A 20,497-nucleotide genomic window follows, 5' to 3' on the forward strand; every position below is an offset into this window, starting at 1 on the left:
GGCCTTTCACATTACTTTAAGAAGTAAACCAGTGTGCACCTCATAGATTCAGGAAGTGTACAAATTAATTAACTGTCTGTATTTTCGTTTAAAAAGAAGTAATTATGCGCTTTTTAAACTTTTAGCAGAACACGTCTTTGAAAGCTCATCCAGTACATTTCCTATTCACAACATGACATTAAATCTAAATCTAGGTAAATCATTCTCAGTTGTGAGAGGTCCCAATATTGTATGTACCGCTAAAAAAGAAAAAAAATGCCAGTTAAATTCTTGAGATAGCACTGCAAGAGGCTTTTCTCAGAGATGTTAAAATGATGAAATACAGTGCGTCTTAGTACAGATGAAAAACATAGGTCAGCTCCTTGAACCCAGAAACCATGCATGCTTGTGCAGTGCAGCAGCCCCACTCCCTAGAAAATTGCCTGGCACATAGTAGGTGCTCAGTAAATTTTGGTTGAATGACTATAACCCACGGAGGGCAGAAAATCCTTTTTCCATGAGCAAAATTGAGCAGTCATGCTGTCAATGAAGGTGTACTTCATTTTCCCAGTTGAGAAATTTTCTTCCCCTGTGGTGGTTCTTCTGTTTCGTTCTGTTTCTGCCCTACCCGCCTCATAAGGTTTATTTATCCATTAATTAATTGCTTCAACAAATGTTTATTTTGGATCTTTTATGTGCAGGCACTGTGCTAGCTAGGTGCAAGAGATACAAAAATGAACAAAACACATGTACCCCTCAAAAAGCTAAGTCTGGTGTGGGAGACAGATGGTAAACAAATAATCACACAAATAACAATCCAATTACAGTTTGATATTTGCTTTGGAATACAGTGTTATGTGAAAAGTCATAAACCAGTTCAATTCCCTTCTGACTTGTATTTATCTTTAATAATCTGATAATCATATTTAAGCCTTAAGAATGGCAAGAGACCACATTTCAAGTGCATTTGGATTCCCCTCTGAATACTCAGAGTTCCTATGGAGTTTCCCAAATAACTGTTATGAGCTCATGGTCATTTTCCCCCTATGTCACAGAATATTTTCAGCGCAGAAATATATATTTTGTGAAAGAAATCAGTGAAACCTGACTGATAGTGGTGTTTTAATAGTGGAGTTTTGGTTGATTTCTAAATCCAAGTTAACATGATAACCTTTGGGTCACAGATCTTTTTTGAGAATCTGATGAAAGCTAGCAATTCTCTCTCAGGAAAAAAAAAAGCACATATACATGTTCACAACTTTGCATTCTATTTTGTGGTTCTGAGATTTGATATCACACATGGCCTTTATAGTCTAACGTGGTGGTTTTCAAACTGTGGTCCACAGAACCCTGGGGATCCTTGAGACCCGTTGGGCGTCTGTAAAGTCAGTTATTTTCATAATACTGCTAAGATACCTGCACTAATGATACAGAAACAACAGAGGGTAAAACTGCTGGTGCCTTGCTGTAGTCGAGGCAGTGGCCCCAAACTATACTAGCAGGCATTGTTTTCTTCCTTCCTGTGCACCCGAGGTTAAACCCATCATTGCATAAGAGTATCCTTGATGAAGAAGTAAAATTATTTATTTTAAATATCTTGACCCTTGAACTTAACTTCTTCAATATTCTGTGTGAAGAAATGGGAAGTACACATAAAGCGCTTCTGCTTTATACCAAAGTAATATGTTTTTCTCAAGAAAAAGCAGTTGTGTGAGATACACACTGAACTAGCCACTTTTTTTCATGGCATATTATTTTCACTTGTAAGAGCAACAGACAAATTGTAGTTATTCAGAAGTGAGTATTTGGTAGACATTTTCTTGAAAATGAACAAAATGAACCTGTCTCTTCAAGCAAGCAATTGTTAGTATTTGTTGCCAGTGATAAAATTCCAGTTTTTGAGTAAAAATTAGATTTTAAAAAACGTGTGTCTGCCATTGTGAGCTTGCCATCTGCTCAAACACTTAAAAGGCTTTTCTTTTTTTTTAAGATTTATTTAGTTAGTTATTTATCTAATTTATTTTTGGCTGCTGTTGGGTCTTAGTTGTGGCACGTGGGATCTTCATTGCGTCACATGGGCTCTTCGCTGTGGTGCACGGGCTTCTCTCTAGTTGTGGTGTGCAGGCTCCAGGGCGCATGGGCTCTGTAGTTGTGGTGTGTGTGTTCTGTAGTTGTGGCGTGTGGGTTCTGTAGTTGTGGCATGTGGGTTCCCGAGCGCATAGGCTCTGTAGTTGTGGCACGCGGGCTCTCTAGTTGAGGTGCATGAGCTCTGTAGTTATGGCACGTGGGCTTAGTTGCCCCACGACATGTGGGATCTTAGTTCCCTGACCAGGGATCGAACCCACATCACATGCATTATAAGGTGAGATTGGTAGGGATATGAATGATGTAATTTTTTGGTATTTAATAAATAAATGATGTCAACAGTTGAAAGATAACTGTTAGCTTGGCAAATCATTATTTTCTGAATGATCATGATGCCTGGATAAAAGTTCCATTCAAAAATGCAGATTAGACTAATGGGTTTTAATGTAATAAAGTACAAAAATTCATTGATACGATTTTATATTCCATATTGCAGATAATTTTTAAGAAACTATTTGTTGAGTTTGGGTATAGTATCAAAGAAGGGAGGCTATTAAAATACTCCTCCCTTTTCCAACCACATATCTGTATGAGGAGAGATTTTATTCATATACTTCAACCAATAAACATATTGCAACAGATTGAATATAGACACGTATATGAAAATTCAGCTGTCTTTATTAAACCAGACATTTAAAAAATTAGCAAAAATGTAAAACGTTGCCTATCTTTGCACTAAATGTTTTGTTTTGTAAGATGGTTATTTTAATTCACATAATCAGAAATCTTTGGGATCAAAGTATAAATGGATCCTGAGACCAGGAAGTTTGAGAACCCCTGTTTTGGAGGTTAAATATCCTTCAAATAACAGTTATTTCAAGACCCATTTAGGTAATGAACAGACCATAAGGATGAGTCATCATCTTTCTGATATAGTTACAACTTATGAGAAATTATAAAAATAAATCTTTAAAAAATATATATTGTTTATGTTACAACAACGCGGCTGTTTCTGTGATGTAAAGAATATAGCAAAACGTATCAGGTAGGAAGGCTCTGTAGAGGAAATAGCTAGATTGAGCATTCTTTTTAAATATCAGTTTGATTTATGTCAAATTCAGCCCAGGATTAAACTGAAAAAAAAAAAAAACTAAACTAAAAACATGAGCCTGATTCTTTAGGTAAGCAGTTAACTTTCTGAAAAGCTGAACAATTCGTTCTTGATAGGTCCTGCACGTGTGAATAATAGATTAATTCTTGTTAAAGTAGATACAAGATAAGGGGCACCCATGTCTTTAAGCACAAGAGGTATTATAAACACAAAAGAATGGAAAATAATTTTTTTGTTTTATCTTGGATATTAAATATCATAACTGCATTGTGATTTGTTAAATTCAAACTTCCATATGCACATGGCTTCATTTTAATTTAAATGAAAAAAATAAACAATGTGGTAGTGAAGAAAAAGGTAGCTTTCATTTATATAGATGTGACTAGCATATGTGGTTATATGTAAAGATCTTTTAAAGCAACATTATTTTTTGGCAAGTCAGTCTTTCCCTGCAACCAGTCAGTGTTCATTTTGAAAATTCTGAGCAGGCTATATGAAGGTCATGTGATGTATAACTCCAGCGGATAAAGCTTGTGACTAGACTTTTAAAAACTTAATAAGGGCAGATCAATTTTTTAACATCATTTCCACTAAAATTCATTTTTGGAAGTATGTAGACAGTAACTGATAATAACTCACTTCCTTTCACAATCAATTTCTGAGACTGATATACAAATACAGCATGTACCTTTTTTTTTTTTTTTTAATCTGAAAGTTTGGCAAACCTAAGATTTTATTTGGAGTATTGCTGTGTTATTAAGGGTTATTTTTATACATAGTTACCTTTTTTACTTAGCAAAACAAATGTGGGTTTGTGTAGACTTTTAAAAATTTATGTATATCTGTAATACATATATAATTTCTTCTTAGGGAAGTAAAAGATTTTTAATTTAAGTTTCTAAAATAAAATTTAAGCCAAAGCACTTAAACTGACCCTGGTGTAATAATATTTGGTTAATGATACTGCTTCTGGATGAAAATGCAAGCCAATTAGAAATTAGTGCATTTGTGTGAGATCTGTTGCTGAAATTATAGCGACATGAGAAGAAGGAACAAGATTAGAGAGTAGTATATTGTTTTCATCATAGAAAATGGCTAAAGAAAAATCTCTTGAAAATCTGGTCAGGACCAGGATATATCTACAAAAAGTATGTCATTAGATAAGATCTGCTAGGTCTAGGCATGGGGATACAGATAAAGTGTTTCTATGTACTATGAATAACATTCACAATCACAAATGCATGCATAAAAAAACCTTTATTAAGAAATGGGTTGAGCAATATAAAGAAAATTCTTAAAAAAAAAAAGACTTGAGTAAATGGGAATATATTTCCCGATGAAAGACAGGATGTTATAAATTTGCTGTCTCTTGCCAGTTAGCTAATGTTTGATGTCATTCTAATGAAAATGCTAATGAATGGGAATTGGAGAACTTGACAAAACGTTTCAGGGTTTTTCTGGAAGAATTAATAGATTAAAATGGTAAAGAAATGTTTGATAAAAAGTAATGAGTATGGGCTTTCTTGGTGGCGCAGTGGTTGAGAGTCCGCCTGCCGATGCAGGGGACACGGGTTCGTTCCCTGGTCCGGGAAGATCCCACATGCCACGGAGTGGCTGGGCCCGTGAGCCATGGCCGCTGAACCTGCGCGTCCGGAGCCTGTGCTTTGCAACGGGAGAGGCCACATCAGTGAGAGGCCCACGTACTGCAAAAAAAATAATAAATAAGTAATGAGTATGATATACTTTCTGGATATTAAGACTTTAGTGATTCTATAATTAAATCTGTGTGATTCTGTTATTTAAAAAAATCAGTTCACATTACGAAAATAGCTTAGAAACAAACCTCTCTATCTAATTTTCTAAATAAGTTGGGAGAAGGATTAATCTATAGAGTGGTGCTGGGGCAGATGCTAAGCTATTGGGGGAGTAAACTCCCTTTAGTTATCAGCTTCCATTAAAACTAAAGTAAATACCAGCTGAACTAAAAAGTTAAGGGGTAAAAGTTTTTTTTTAAAAAATACAGCTAGAAGGAAAGAGAAATGACTGTGACTTGAATGAGGGAAGGTTTTTTTTTTTTGTTCACTTTGTGTCTCTGTGTTACATTTTGGTAATTCCCTCAGTATTTCAAGCTTTTCTTTATTTGTTACAGTGATCTATGATCAGTGATCTCTGATGTGACTATGATAAAAAGAGTACTGACTTGCCAAGGGCACCAATGATGGTTAGCTTTTTTTGTAGCAATAAGATGTTTTTTTAAATTGTCATGTACATTGTTTATTTATTTATTTTAATCTCTTCATGTCTTCTATTACTTAAATAGTTTTTTTAATTAGTTATCTATTTTATACGTATTAGTATATATATATATATATATATATATATATATATATATATATACTGTCAATCCCAATCTCCCAATTCATCCCACTACCACCCCTCCCCGCTTTCCCCCCTTGGTGGCCATACGTTTGTTCTGTACATCTGTGTCTCTGCTTCTGCCTTGCAGACCGGTTCATCTGTACCATTTTTCTAGGTGCCACATATATGCGTTAATATATGATATTTGTTTTTCTCTTTCTGACTTAACTTCACTCTGTATGACAGTCTCTAGGTCCATCCGCGTCTCTGCAAATGACTCAGTTTCGTTCCTTTTTATGAATGAGTAATATTCCATTGTATATATGTACCACATCTTCTTTATCCATTTGTCTGTCAGTGGGCATTTAAGTTGCTTCAATGACCTGGCTATTGTAAATAGAGCTGCAGTGAACATTGGGGTGCATGTGTCTTTTTGATTTATGGTTTTCTCTGGGTATATGCCCAGTAGTGGGATTGCTGGGTCATATGGTAATTCTGTTTTTAGTTTTTTAAGGAAGCTCCATACTGTTCTCCACAGTGACTGGATCAATTTACATTCCCACCAACAATGCAGGAGGGTTCGCTTTTCTCCACACCCTCTCCAGCATTTGTTGTTTGTAGATTTTCTGATGATGCCCATTCTAACTGGTGTGAGGTGATACCTCATTGTAGTTTTGATTTGCATTTCTCTAATAATTAGTGATGTTGAGCAGCTTTTCATGTGTTTCTTGGCCATCTGTATGTCTTCTTTGGAGAAATGTCTATTTAGGTCTTCTGCCCATTTTTTGATTGGGTTGTTTGTTTTTTTAATATTGAGCTGCATGAGCTGTTTATATATTTTGGAGTTTAATCCTTTGTCTGTTGATTCGTTTGCAAATATTTTCTCCCATTCTGAGGGTTGTCTTTTCATCTTGTTCATGGTTTCCTTTGCTGTGCAAAAGCTTTCAAGTTTCATTAGGTCCCATTTGTTTATTTTTGTTTTTATTTCCATCACTCTAGGAGGTGGGTCAAAAAAGATCTTGCTGTGATTTATGTCAAAGAGTGTTCTTCTTATGTTTTCCTCTAAGAGTTTTATAGTGTCTGGTCTTACATTTAGGTCTTTAATCCATTTTGAGTTTATTTTTGTGTATGGTGTTAGGAGTGTTCTAATTTCATTCTCTACATGTAGCTGTCCAGTTTTCCCAGCACCACTTATTGAAGAGACTGTATTTTCTCCATTGTATATCCTTGCCTCCTTTGTCATAGATTAGTTGACCAAAGGTGCGTGGGTTTATCTCTGGGCTTTCTACCCTGTTCCATTGATCTGTGTTTCTGTTTTTATGCCAGTACCATATTGTCTTGATTACTGTAGCTTTGTAGTAGAGTGTGAAGTCAGGGAGCCCGATTCCTCCAGCTCTGTTTTTTTCCCTCAAGATTGCTTTGGCTATTCAGGGTCTTTTATGTCTCCATAAAAATTTTAAGATTTTTTGTTCTAGTTCTGTAAAAATTTGCCTTTGGTAATTTGATAGGAATTGCATTGAATCTGTAGATTGCTTTGGGTAGTATAGTCATTTTCGCAGTGTTGATTCTTCCAATCCAAGAACGTGGTATATCTCTCCATCTGTTTGTGTCATCTTTGATTTCTTTCATCAGTGTCTTAATAGTTTTCTGAGTACAGGTCTTTTACCTTCTTAGGTAGGTTTATTCTTAGGTATTTTATTCCTTTTGTTGCAGTGGTGTATGGAATTGTTTCCTTAATTTCTCTTTCTGATCTTTCGTTGTTAGTGTATACGAATGCAAGAGATTTCTGTGCATTAATTTTGTATCCTGCCACTTTACCAAATTCATTGATTAGCTCTAGTAGTTTTCTGGTGGCATCTTTAGGATTCTCTATGTATAGTATCATGTCATATGCAAACAGTGACAGTTTTACTTCTTTTCCAATTTGCATTCCTTTTATTTCTTTTTCTTCTCTGGTTGCCGTGGCTAGGACTTCCAGAACTATGTTGAATAATAGTGGTGAGAGTGGACTTCCTTGTATTGTTCCTGATCTTAGAGGCAGTGCTTTCAGTTTTTCACCATTGAGAATGATGTTTGCTGTGGGCTTGTCGTATATGGCCTTTAGTATGTTGAGGTAGGTTCCCTCTGTGCCCACTTTCTGGAGAGTTTTTATAATAAATGGGTGTTGAATTTTGTCAAAAGCTTTTTCTGCATCTGTTGAGATGATCATATGGTTTTTATTCTTCAATTTGTTAATATGGTGTATCACATTGATTGATTTGCATATACTGAAGAATCCTTGCATCCCTGGGATAAACCCCACTTGATTATGGTGTATGACCCTTCTAATGTGCTGTTGGATTCTGTTTGCTAGTATTTTGTTGAGGATTTTTACATCTATATTCATTAGTGTTATTGGTCTGTAGTTTTCTTTTTTGTAGTATCTTTGTCTGGTTCTGGTATCAGGGTTGTGGCCTTGTAGAATGAGTTTAGGAGTGTTTCTCCCTCTGCAATTTTTTGGAAGAGTTTGAGAAGGATAGGTGTTAGCTCTTGTCTAAATGTTTGCTAGAATTCACCTGTGAAGCCATCTTGTCCTGAACTTTTGTTTGCTGGAAGATTTTTAATCACAGTTTCAGTTTCATTACTTGTGATTGGTCTGTTCATATTTTCTATTTCTTCCTGGTTCAGTCTTGGAAGGTTACCTCTTTCTAAGAATTTGTCCATTTCTTCCAGGTTGTCCATTTTATTGGCATAGAGTTGCTTGTAGTAGTCTCTTAGGATGCTTTGTATTTCTGTGGTGTCTGTTGTAACTTCTCCTTTTTCATTACTAATTTTATTGAATTGAGTCCTCTCCCTCTTTCCCTTGATGAGTCTGACTAAAGGTTTATCAATTTTGTTTATCTTCTCAAAGAACCCGCTTTTAGTTTTATTGATCTTTGCTATTGTTTTCTTTCTATTTCATTTATTTCTGCTCTGATCTTTATGATTTCTTTCCTTCTACTAACTTTGGGTTTTGTTTGTTCTTCTTTCTCTCGTTTCTTTAGGTGTAAGTTTAGATTGTTCATTTGAGATGTTTCTTGTTTCTTGAGGTAGGTTTGTATTGCTATCAACTTCCCTTTTAGAACTGCTTTTGCTGCATCCAGTAGGCTTTAGATTGTTGTGTTTTCATCCTCATTTGTCTCTAGGAATTTTTTGATTTCCTCAGTGATCTCTTGGCTATTTAGTAACGTGTTGTTTAGCCTCTATGTGTTTGTGTTCTTTACGTTTTTTTCCCTGTAATTGATTTGTAATCTCATAGCGTTGTGGTCAGAAAAGATACCTGATACCTGATATGATTTCAGAAAAGATACCTGATACCTGATATGATTTCAGTTTTCTTAAATTTACTGAGGCTTGATTTGTGATCAGGATGTGACCTGTCCTGGGGAATGTTCTGTTGAGAAGAAGGTGTAATCTGCTGTTTTCGGATGGAATGTCCTATAAATATCAGATCTATCTGGTCTACTGTGTGATTTAAAGCTTGTGTTTCCTTGTTAATTTTCAGTCTGGATGATCTGTCCATTGGTGTAACTGAGATGTGAAAGTCCCCCACTATTACTGTCGATTTTCTCTTTTATAGCTGTTAGCATTTGCCTTATGTATTGAGGTGCTCCTATGTTGGGTGCATAAATATTTATAATTGTTATATTTTCTTCCTGGATTGATCCCTTGATCATTATGTAGTGTCTTTCCTTGTCTCTTGTAACATTCTTTATTTTAAAGTCTATTTTATCTACTGTGACTATTGCTACTCCAGCTTTCTTTTGATTTCCATTTGCATGGAATATCTTTTTCCATCCCTTCACTTTCAGTCTGTATGTGTCCCTGGGTCTGAAGTGGGTCTCTTGTAGGCAGCATATATATGGATCTTATTGTTGTATCCATTCAGCAAGCCTTTGTCTTTTGGTTGGAGCATTTAATGCATTCACATTCAAGGTAATTATCGATATGTATGTTCCTATTACCATTATCTTAATTGTTTTGGGTTTGTTTTTGTAGGCCCTTTTCTTCTCTTGTGTTTCCCACTTAGAGAAGTTCCTTTAGTATTTGTTGTAGAGCTGGTTTGGTGGTGCCGAATTCTCTTAGCTTTTGCTTGTCTGTAAAGCTTTTGATATCTCTGTTGAATCTGAATGAGATCCTTGCTGGGTAGAGTAATCTTGGTTGTAGGTTCTTCCCTTTCATCACTTTAAATGTATTATGCCACTCCCTCTGGCTTGTGGAGTTTCTGCTGAGAAATCAGCTCTTAACCTTATGGGAGTTCCCTTGTATCTTATTTGTCATTTTCTGCTTGTTGCTTTAAATAATTTTTCTTTTTGTCTTTAATTTTTGTCAATTTGATTACTATGTGTCTTGGTGTGTTTCTCCTTGGGTTTATCCTGCCTGGGACTCTCCGTGCTTCCTGGACTGGGTGTCTATTTCCTTTCCCATGTTAGGGAAGTTTTCAACTATAATCTCTTCAAATATTTTCTCAGGTCCTTTCTCTCTTCTCCTTCTGGGACCCCTATAATGCAAATGTTGTTGCATTTAATGTTGGCCCAGAGGTCTCTTAGGCTGTCTTCATTTCTTTTCATTCTTTTTTCTTTGTTCCGTTCCATGGCAGTGAGTTCCACCATTCTGTCTTCCAGGTCACTTATCCGTTTTGCCTCGGTTATTCTGCTATTGATTCCTTGTAGTGTACTTTTCCTTTTAGTTATTGTATTGTTCATCTCTGTTTGTTTTTTCTTTAATTCTTTTAGGTCTTTGTTAAATATTTCTTGCATCTTCTCGATCTTTGCCTCCATTCTTTTTCCGAGGTCCTGGATCATCTTCACTATTATTCTGAATTCTTTTTCTGGAAGGTTGCCTATCTCCACTTCATTTAGTTGTTTTTCTGGGGTTTTATCTTGTTCCTTCATCTGGTACATAATCCTCTGCCTTCTCATTTTGTCTGTTTTTATGTGAATGTGATTTCGTTCCACAGGGTACAGGATTGTAGTTCTTTTTGCTTCTGCTCTCTGCCCTCTGGTGGATGAGGCTATCTAAGAGGCTTGTGAAAGTTTCCTGATGGGAGGGACTGGTGGTGGGTAGAGCTGGGTGTTGCTCTGGTAGGCAGGGCTCAGTAAAACTTTAAAACTGCTGATGGGTGGGGCTGAGTTCCCTCCCTGTTGGTTGTTTGGCCTGAGGTGACCCAGCACTGGAGCCTACAGGCTCTTTGGTGGGTCCATTGGTGTACTCTGAGAGGGGTCACGCCAATGAGTACCTCCCAGAACTTCTACTGGCAGTGTCCTTGTCCCTGTGGTGAGCCACAGCAGGCCCCCGCCTCTGCAGGAGACCCTGCAACATTAGCAGGTAGGTCTGCTTCAGTCTCCTATGGGAGACTGCTCCTTCCTCTCGATCCCGAAGTGCACGCTACTTTGTGTGTGCCCTCCAAGAGTGGAGTCTCTGTTTCCCCCAGTCCTGTCGAAGTCCGGCAGTCAGATCCCGCTAGCCTTCAAAGTCTGATTCTCTGGGAATTCCTCCTCCTGTTGCTGGACCCCCAGCTTGGGAAGCCTGATGTGTGGCCCAGAACCTTCACTCCAGTGGGTGGACTTCTGTGGTGTATGTGTTCTCCAGTTGGTGAGTCACCCACGCAGCAGTTATGGGATTTGATTTTATTGTGGTTGCGCCCCTCCTAATGTCTCATTGTGGCTTCTCCTTTGTTTTTGGATGTGGGGTATCTTTTCTGGTGATTCCAGTGTCTTCCTGTCGATGACTGTTCAGCAGTTAGTTGTGATTCAGGTGCTCTCGCAAGAGGGAGTGAGCGCATGTCCTTCTACTCTGCCATCTTGAACCAATTTCCAGATGAGGGAAATTTTAGTAAGTTTAAAAGCATTAGAATGCATTTTTAACCAAAAACAAACAAACAATAAGCAAAATAAAAGGATAAAAGCAAACCAAACTAGGGAAATATGATAGCACGTATGATAGGTATAAGGGCTTCAAAGAACGTTAATATAGAAAGAATATACAAATCAGAAAACTTTAAATGGACAAAAAACATGAATATGCAATTCAAAAGATGTGAACATTGGCTTATAATAACTTGGACAAATACTCATTCTCAGTAACAATAGAAATGTAAGTTATACATAGTCTTATAGGGCTTCCCTGGTGGCACAATGGTTGAGAGTCCGCCTGCCGATGCAGGGGACACGGGTTCGTGCCCCGGTCCGGGAGGATCCCACATGCCGCGGAGCGGCTGGGCCCCGTGAGCCATGGCCGCTGAGCCTGCGCGTCCGGAGCCTGTGCTCTGCAACGGGAGAGGCCACAACAGTGAGAGTCCCGTGTACCGCAAAGAAAATAAATAGTCTTATATAAATTTCAAAGGTTTCTTTTTTTGTGTTTTTATTTTTACTGAGACCATCTAATGCAGGCCAACTTGAAATGGTCCTCATAAAACAGCATTGTAACTTAGAACAACCTTTTGAAAAACAGTTTATAGTGTTTATCAGCTTATAAAATATTCATGCTCCTCCACTTAATAATTCTACTTTGAGGAATTTTCCACAAGGACTTAATCAGAAATGCAAGTCAGTGTTTAGGCAAAAAGAAGTTTTTAATATAAAAAAGTGAAACTAGCGTACATTAATAACAAATGGCTAAGTAAATTATGATAAATCAGTGCCGTGTAACCAGTAAAAATATTTGAGTTTTTGACACAATGAGAGGATGAAAGTTGAAGATTAAGAACATTTTAATGGCGTTAAGTTGTTTTTAAAATGTCCACAATCAGAAGGAGGGAGAATGTGTCAAAATGTCTAACATGGTTTTTACTGAATAATAAAAGGGAGGTTTTTTCCATTCATTCTTATGCTTTCTCATACATACCAAATTTTCCACGATGATATATAATCAGAAAAAATAAGATACAACTTTTGAGGAAGTTCAAGTTTTTATTGTTTCTGACTATTTTTGTTCGTTGATGTTTAGTGTGTTTTAGCAGACAGGCTCACAGGGAAAAATAATAAATTCTTAATATTTCCTAAATTCTGCAGTCTCCTTTAAAAAAATTTTTGAAGATAAATTACATTTCATATTCATGTCAAACTATGGAAATAAGTGAATGCCCCTTGGTTACATTTCAAGTAGGCCTGTAAGTATTATCACTTCCTTCTCTACTTCCAGTAGTGTAAATACTTGAATTATCCTAAGTAATGATGTTTTTATTCTAATTTACACTATGATTGTTTCCACTTAAAAAGAGACTTTCATTTACATTTTGTATTGTGTTGTATTTAGAATCAGAAGTGATAAATGACTGAATGGCAAATTCCACTTAGTCCGTAAAGCCAGGCTGCTGAAGTGCTCTAGCTTTTATAAGCATGAAACCTTGAACAAGTTATTTAATCTCTCTCTACTTTAGTTGGTCTTTAGTAAAATGAGGATAATAGTACATGTCTCACAGAGTAAGGTGAAGTAAAATGCTTAATGAATTACTATATGCAAAATGCTTTGAACAGTGCTTGTCATATAGTAAGGGAGCAATATATATATAATTATGTGCATATATATATATATAATTATTAACTGTGATATAGTATTTGGAAATACAGGATCCCTGGGAGATTGCAGTCCTGCAATCTTATTTAAAAATTAATCTCATTAAAAAATAAGATTAATGGTCCTTTAACAGTATAAGGAAAAATGTGGCTTTGGTCCTTCTGATCAATGTAATTTAATCGTTAGTATCAATAGTAAAAAGAAACATTTAGCATATGAATGCCACTTGTGCAGTTTTATTCACGAAACAATAGATATGGAAAAAGAGCTCACCACATCCATAGAATCACCATATTTTACAAAAAATTAAATTAGCTCCCTTCATGTCGGAGCTTTACTGTTTTGTTGTTTTCTTATTATGAGCTCCTTCTAACCTAAATTAGTAGACACTAACCCTAGATATTGTCCTCCAATGAGTGTCTGACCAGTGTAGTGGAGGAGTATCTTTTTTATTTCAGAGTTTAAATCTTTAAATAAAAATACACTGTCAACTTACATTTTAAACATGGGGCTTCCCTAGTGGCGCAGTGGTTAAGAATCTGCCCACCAGTGCAGGGGACATGGGTTCGAGCCCTGCTCCGGGAGGATCCCACATGCCGCGGAGCAACTAAGCCCGTGCACCACAGCTACTGAGCCTGCACTCTAGAGCCCACGAGCCACAACTACTGAGCCCACACACCACATCTACTGAAGCCTGCATGCTCTAGAGCCTGTGCTTGGCAACAAGAGAAGCCCATGCACCACAACGAAGAGTAGCCCCCGCTCGCCGCAACTAGAGAAAGCCTGCACGCAGCGTCGAAGACCCAACACAGCCAAAAATAATAAATAAATAAAAATAAATAAATTCATAAATTACTAAGTCATGGAATTTGAAGGGACTTTAGAAATTAGTACACCATTCCTCCCAGTATCTCTTTTGACAGTGCACCCACCCCTCCCCCAACCCCAGCACATTTCGTAATGGGGGCAGTTATTCTTTTTTTTTTTTTCCTTTGGCCTCGCCTGCAGGATCCCACTTCCATAATCGCAGGCCACAGCCATGAAAGCCTGGAATTCTAACCACTAGGCCACCAGGGATCTCCCTCGGTTATTCCTTTTTGAAGTGCTCGTTGCATTCTCATTCTTCTCTAGTCAAGTTCGTTATGCTGATAGTCCGAAAGTTGTTCAATTAGTATAATTGTAGATTTTTACCTTAATATTATATCTTGAAACTTGGGAGGAGGGTTACTGTTGTTTTTCTGGTTTCTTATTAATAGTTGCCAGGAGCTGGATTTCTACGATATGTCAGGCATTTTGCATAAATATTTAGAAGTCCTCACAATGAGTTATATCACAAGTCTTTTCTCAAATTTAGATTTAGCACACCTCTCCCAGGAAGCTTTCCTTTAAAACTTCCCCTTCTTGCAAGTCGATCAGGTGTCCTCCTTCTCTGGGTACACAGTGCCCTGTATGTATATGCAGTTCTGTCGTTGCCCTTTCCATTTAGATCATAATTTACTTCTAGTTGTCTGTGTTTCCCCCCTCCCTCACCAGGTCTTACGTGTTCTGTCAGAAAGAAGTTGCTCTGTGTACCTGGCGCGGATCTTGGCACGGTGCCTTGCACACTCAAATATTTGTCAGAGCAGTTGTGCCTTAAGTCATGCAGTTATTAAGTGCATGAACTTGGGTTGGTCTGGCTTCCTAGTATCATGGTGCTGACACAGAGAGTCATTAATTTCAAACACTTTCCAAATATTTTTTCTTTCAGAATGATGATTTTTACCAGAACCTTTGTGTCTTCATTGCAGGGAAGTGTGGCCACAGCTGCCTTACCGGAGAGCGGGTCTTCCCTTGCCTTGCGAGCCCTGGGGTGGGGCTCACTTTACGCCTGGTGTGGGGTTGGTGTGATCAGCTTCGCAGTCTGGAAGGCCTTAGGAGTTCACAGTGTAAGTAACTGCGTCCTGTAATTGCTATCTGGAATGTTTATTCTACTCTGTGCGTCTAAATCTTCCAGATTTTCAAATTTGCATACAGTTTATTCACTATCTTGTGAAGTGATGACAGAGAATTGACTAAATTTTTACTAATAACTAGGCAGCTTCTCATTACTAGTAAATCATATAAATAATTTAAATATATAAGGGTGGTGAAACTTCAAATATAATTAATGACTAATGCATAGCAAATGTTCGTTCTGTATAAATTTGTGGGAGCTACTTGTTCAGTAAAATAATTTGGAACAACTTTCTGTGCTGTTTGACATCCATATATATAAACGTCGTTTAAAATAAAGCATTTTAAAATTATTATTTAAATTATTAATGTGTTTACACATTATTGGAAAAAGAGCCTAGTACCTGTGTGTGTGTAACTTATACTCCAAGGTAAAAAGCTGTACATTCGGAATATTTGGCTTCTTTTTATTTAAACTATTGGTAGGAAGTTCTGTGGACCAGGCTCTTTGTGACAGGTGAGAATTGGTGGTGGTTTAGAATGGGTGGCAGAAGTAGAGTTGATGAAAAGAGGTTCTGGATATATTTCGAAGGTAGGGGCAACAAGGACTTGTTATAAACTGAATGTGGGAGGTGAGAGAAAAAGCCAAGTCAAGGATGTCTCCAGGCTTTTGGTCTGAACGACTGGAAAATGGATGGGACCAGTGTGAAAGGAGCAGATATTAGGGGATCATGTCAGGGGCTCAGTCTGGGACTTATGAGTTTGAGGTAGATTTTAGATAGCCAAGTGGAGAGTCAAGCAAGCAGTTAGATATAGAAGTTGGAATTCAGGGAACAGGTCAAGGTGAAGATCTAAATCAGTATGTGGATAGTATTTAAACCATGAGATCAGATGAGCTCTCAGAGACAGTGAATGTAGAGAGAAAAGAGAAGAGGTCTGAGGAAGGAGCCCTTGGTTTAGGAGCTCCTAAGGTTTAGAGGTTGAGGAATGAGGAGGTTTCCCTGCTGAAGAAGCAGGGGAAACCAGGAGAATGGTGACCTGGACGCCAGGTGAAAAGACATCTTTCAAGGAGGAGGATGCTGGGTATAAGTCATGTAGGAGGAGAACTGGTAGTTCACTGAGATGTGGTGATCATTGGTGGGTAAAGCCTGAGTGAAGTGGATCTGAAGGAGAATGGAGGAGAGAGCTCGGAGGCAGTGTGTATGGGCAAGTCTTGAGCTTTGCTGTAAAGAGAAAGAAAGAAATGGGGTCGTAGCTAGAAGGGGGAATGGGATCAAGAGAGGGTTTTTTTGTTTTTTTTTTAAAGTTGGGAGAATTAACAGCATGTGTGCGTGCTGATAGGAGTGATTCAGTGGAGGGGGGAATTGATGCAAGGGAGAGGGAATTGCTGGAGTAATAGGTATTATTATTATTGAATTTTTCACACTTAGTTTGATAATAACTACATAGGCATTATTGTACTTTTCACTTAAAATATACTGATAGACAAACAGATGTTGCTTTTTTCCTAGTCTGAGTAACCTTTATTTTTTAAGTAACTGCCTGCTACTCATTGTTTGTAATAATAAAGTAGGGATTACTTGAAAAAAGTTAGAAAACCCATGACTGAAGATTTTTGATGATTTTTATTGTTACCTCAATTTTGCTTTGACCAATATAAAATCTCTTCTTCCATTTCAGGCATTGTGCCAGACATTTTAGACATAGCAGATTATTTAATCCTCACAACAACTATGAAGTAGGTGTTAATATCCCCCATCCTGTAAATGAGGAAATAGGGACTCAGGTTAAGTCACACAGCTTGTAATTGGCAGAGTCAAGATTTGAAGCTAAGTCTGATGGTCTGCAGAACCTGGTTCGTTTTCAATTTTACCTCCCTTAGCTAAGGTGGGAAATAAAGGAGTAGGTGGAAGGGGCAAGGGGAAGGAGGTAGTGAATCTGGTTTTGACTGTGGAATGATCCACACAGTCTTGATCATTTGACAGGTTTTACTGGGTATCTTCAGTGTGGACCTCCCAACATCACAATTGACTTCATTCTTGTATAGGACCAGCCATTCTTTTTTCATATGAGAGCAATTATTTGAAAACAAATGGAAAAGATTGGGAGGAAATATGTTTGGTGATAATATGTGAAAGAATTACGGGCGTGTGGGTGAGTTTTGTATTTTACTTTTCTGTGTAATTCTTAAATATGTATTGCTTTGACAATAATACTGCTTTTTAAAAAATAGTCCTAGATTTTATTTTTATTAATTTATGCTGACTATAAAGCACAACTGCCTAGGAGTACACAAAACTTCCTTGACTACCTATGAAATCTGCTTTGGGGGAGGGGCATGCAAATAATAATAAAGTTATTAAGCTTTTGGTTTCTATTAAAATGATGGTCTGTTAGTACTTCACAGTGAGTGCATGGAATTGATAGGTAATGTTTCTAGAGTTTAGTAATGTAGGTCATAAATTGAGTAGTAAAGTTTTAAGGTATTTGAAATATGAACAGTCTTTGATTTAGAAGAGTCATAATGAATCAATCCAAATTTTCATAGACCAACAAAATTAGGTTATTTAAATTATATGCTTGAGAACTTGGGCTTTATGGGCTAGACTGTGCCATTTTAGTTTCTAGAATGTGAAAGTGTTTGTATTATGGCACTGATAAGAGGATTATTACCTAAATAAAATATTTGGGGGTGGGATTCTTTTCTGATTGGCACCATTGAATGTATGGAGACTTGGAATCCTTTTATATTGCATCTTCACGGCTTTAACCAAAAAGAGAGAATGCAGATAACCTCTCCCTGCTGGTGAGTCATTAGGCACATCGGTTTGATTTCCACATCTGAGAAGTCTCACAGAAAAATGAACCCACTGATACTTTTTTAGGACACATCTTTTAAAAGCAGTCGTGTTTATTAATTTGTTTATTCAAAAGACATTTGTGGGCCTACCCTGAGACTGGCACTGAACTAAGACAGCGCTCCCCAGTGGACTGTTAGTATGTAAGGCATAGGTTTTTAAGCGTTATGGGTGACTTTCGAAGGAAATTCTTATTATATGACCCTGCCCTGAGGCTTGTGGAGAGCAATGTGGTATATTTTGGTTCTGCATTTAGAGGTTTTTATTTTTTTTATTTTTGGCTGTGTTGGGTCTTTGTTGCTGCGTGTGGGCTTTCTCTAGTGGTGGTGAGCGGGGGCTACTCTTCGTTGCAGTGCACGGGCTTATCATTGTCATGGCTTCTCTTGTTGCGGAGCACGGGCTCTAGGCGTGTGGGCTTCAGTAGTTGTGACACGTGGGCTCAGTAGTTGTGGCTTGTGGGCTCTAGAGCACAGGCTCAGTAGTTGTGGCGCACGGGCTTAGTTGCTCCGCAGCATGCAGGATCTTCCCAGACCAGGGCTCGAACCCGTGTCCCCTGCATTGGCAGGTGGATTCTTAACCACTGTGCCACCAGGGAAGCCCTGCATGTAGAGAGTTTTGATGAGGTAGCCCTGATTCCAGTGATGAACTTTTTTTTTTTTTTTTTGTGGTACGCGGGCCTCTCACTGTTGTGGCCTCTCCCGTTGCGGAGCACAGGCTCCGGACGCGCAGGCTCAGCGGCCATGGCTCACGGGCCCAGCCCCTCCGCGGCATGTGGAATCTTCCCGGACCGGCGCACGAACCCGCGTCCCCTGCATCGGCAGGCGGACTCTCAACCACTGCGCCACCAGAGAAGCCCCCAGTGATGAACTTTTATCGCTGTTTACTTCCTCTCATTAGGAAATGTCATGTGTCTATGAGGAATGAAAAGTTTTAGTCAAAAAATGTTGCGCAAAAATGGTTGCGGTCTGTGCACTCATTAAGTAATTGAGATGATCATTCTAGATAAATGCATGTAAATCAGAATCAATCCAGTGTCAAAATAGTTGAATTGTATTAAATCTCCAGTGTAAACCAGTTCCATAGAAAAGGGTGCCATCTAGTGGCTGACCAAGAGCAGCTTGCATTCCCTATTTTAATTCACAGCTACATCTGCTGGCTGAAAAGGCTTAAAGCAAAGCTCTTCAGTTTATTAGAAATATTTTGGATTTACTCTTTGTTTATTCATAATTAGTGCAGAATTTCATTAACATGGAACATGTTTAATACATCAGATATAAATAAAAATTTTTAATTTACACAATGGTAGATCATTTAATCAGAGGTTCCAAAAAAGGAGAGCTATTGGAAGCTATCCTGTCAGCCAACTGTAGCAGATCAGGCTGCCCAGGATTTAAAGTGGCACCCTGCCTGCCTTAGCGTAGGAATCAGTGCAGGTCCAGCCTGGCATCGCCACACCAGCTCCACCCTGCTGACCAGCCATGGGCATGGCCTGATTGCTCAGAATGGGTTCATCACTTACTTTGAATTATGGTATTTTATCATGTGTTTATGATCGAGGCAGCATTAATTTTATAACAGGAACTGAATTGTGAAAAGAATGAACATTCACTATGGGTTCATGGTTCCCTATTGCAGCTGTGCACATGATCCTGGTGCATTCGGGCCATGTGAGTGCACAACATGGTGATGTGATTAGATTGTTTATTAGGGCAGATGTTTTAAGTTTAGAGAATAGTGGAGATAAATGCTCTTCAGGCAGTAAGGGCATTATGGATACTAACTGGTAATCCCCCAGTTGTCAAGAGAAAAAACCATGCCACCTATAGTTATTTACATGTTAAAACTTTTTTACCTTTTATTATTTATAGTAGGTATTGAGCACATTTATGGTTAGGCTGTCTTGTTTTTTTTTTTCTTCCCTTTGAAGGAAAAACATTAGGTGTATAAAAAAATTCCTGATAGATATGATTGGAATCGCTATAGCTTTTTATGCTTAATGGACCCGTGTTCTGCATTTGTTTGAAGTTATCTCAAAATACTGGTCAGAATCACCCACTGCTGACATTTACTGTGGTTGTGTTAGAATATATTCATGATACCTGGCGTAGTTAAATTTGCATGTCATTTATAGTTGTCTTCACAGGAGCTAAAACATCGATAGAAATAAAACCATGAACGGAAACATTCTCAGTTATTGTAAAATACTTTAAATTGTCCAGAGATTTAAATTTTAAAATTAACTCTTATAAATGGAGTTTTTTTTTAACCATGGGATAAGAGGTATTTGTTTTTATTTACATATATTGGTGTTTATTTTCAAAGAAAAAATATATTTAGGACCTACTTTTTTTAAACAAAAATGGGTTTTTAAATAAATTTATTTATTTATTTATTTGTTTGTTGGCTGCATTGGGTCTTCGTTGCTGCGCGGGCTTTCTCTACTTGCGGCGAGCAGGGGCTACTCTTCGTTGCGGTGTGCGGGCTTCTCATCGCGATGGCTTCTCTTGTTACAGAGCAGAGGCTCTAGGCTCATGGACTTCAGTAGCTGTGACTCGTGCGCTCTAGAGTGCAGGCTCAGTAGTTGTGGCACACGGGCTTAGCTGCTTGGCCGTATGTGGGATCTTCCCGGACCAGGGCT

General features: G+C 37.9%; 1 protein-coding gene across 2 annotated transcripts in view; it reads left to right on the forward strand.

Annotated features, from left to right (window-relative positions):
* The window catches only part of TMEM242 (transmembrane protein 242), a 47,579-nt gene that overhangs the window by 838 nt on the left and 26,244 nt on the right, over positions 1 to 20,497 (forward strand). Inside the window, exons 3-4 of one of the 2 annotated variants that reach the window (XM_032651684.1) lie at positions 14,857 to 14,994; positions 16,987 to 17,290. In XM_032651684.1, coding sequence (XP_032507575.1) covers positions 14,857 to 14,994; positions 16,987 to 17,073 — 225 coding nt within the window. In that variant the 3' untranslated portion in view covers positions 17,074 to 17,290. Of the gene's footprint in view, positions 1 to 14,856; positions 14,995 to 16,986; positions 17,291 to 20,497 lie in introns of those variants that run through there. The other variant, XM_032651683.1, reaches the window with a different exon arrangement.

Source organism: Phocoena sinus, chromosome 12 (genome assembly GCF_008692025.1).
Source record: "Phocoena sinus isolate mPhoSin1 chromosome 12, mPhoSin1.pri, whole genome shotgun sequence".
NCBI classification, from domain to species: Eukaryota; Metazoa; Chordata; class Mammalia; order Artiodactyla; family Phocoenidae; genus Phocoena; species Phocoena sinus.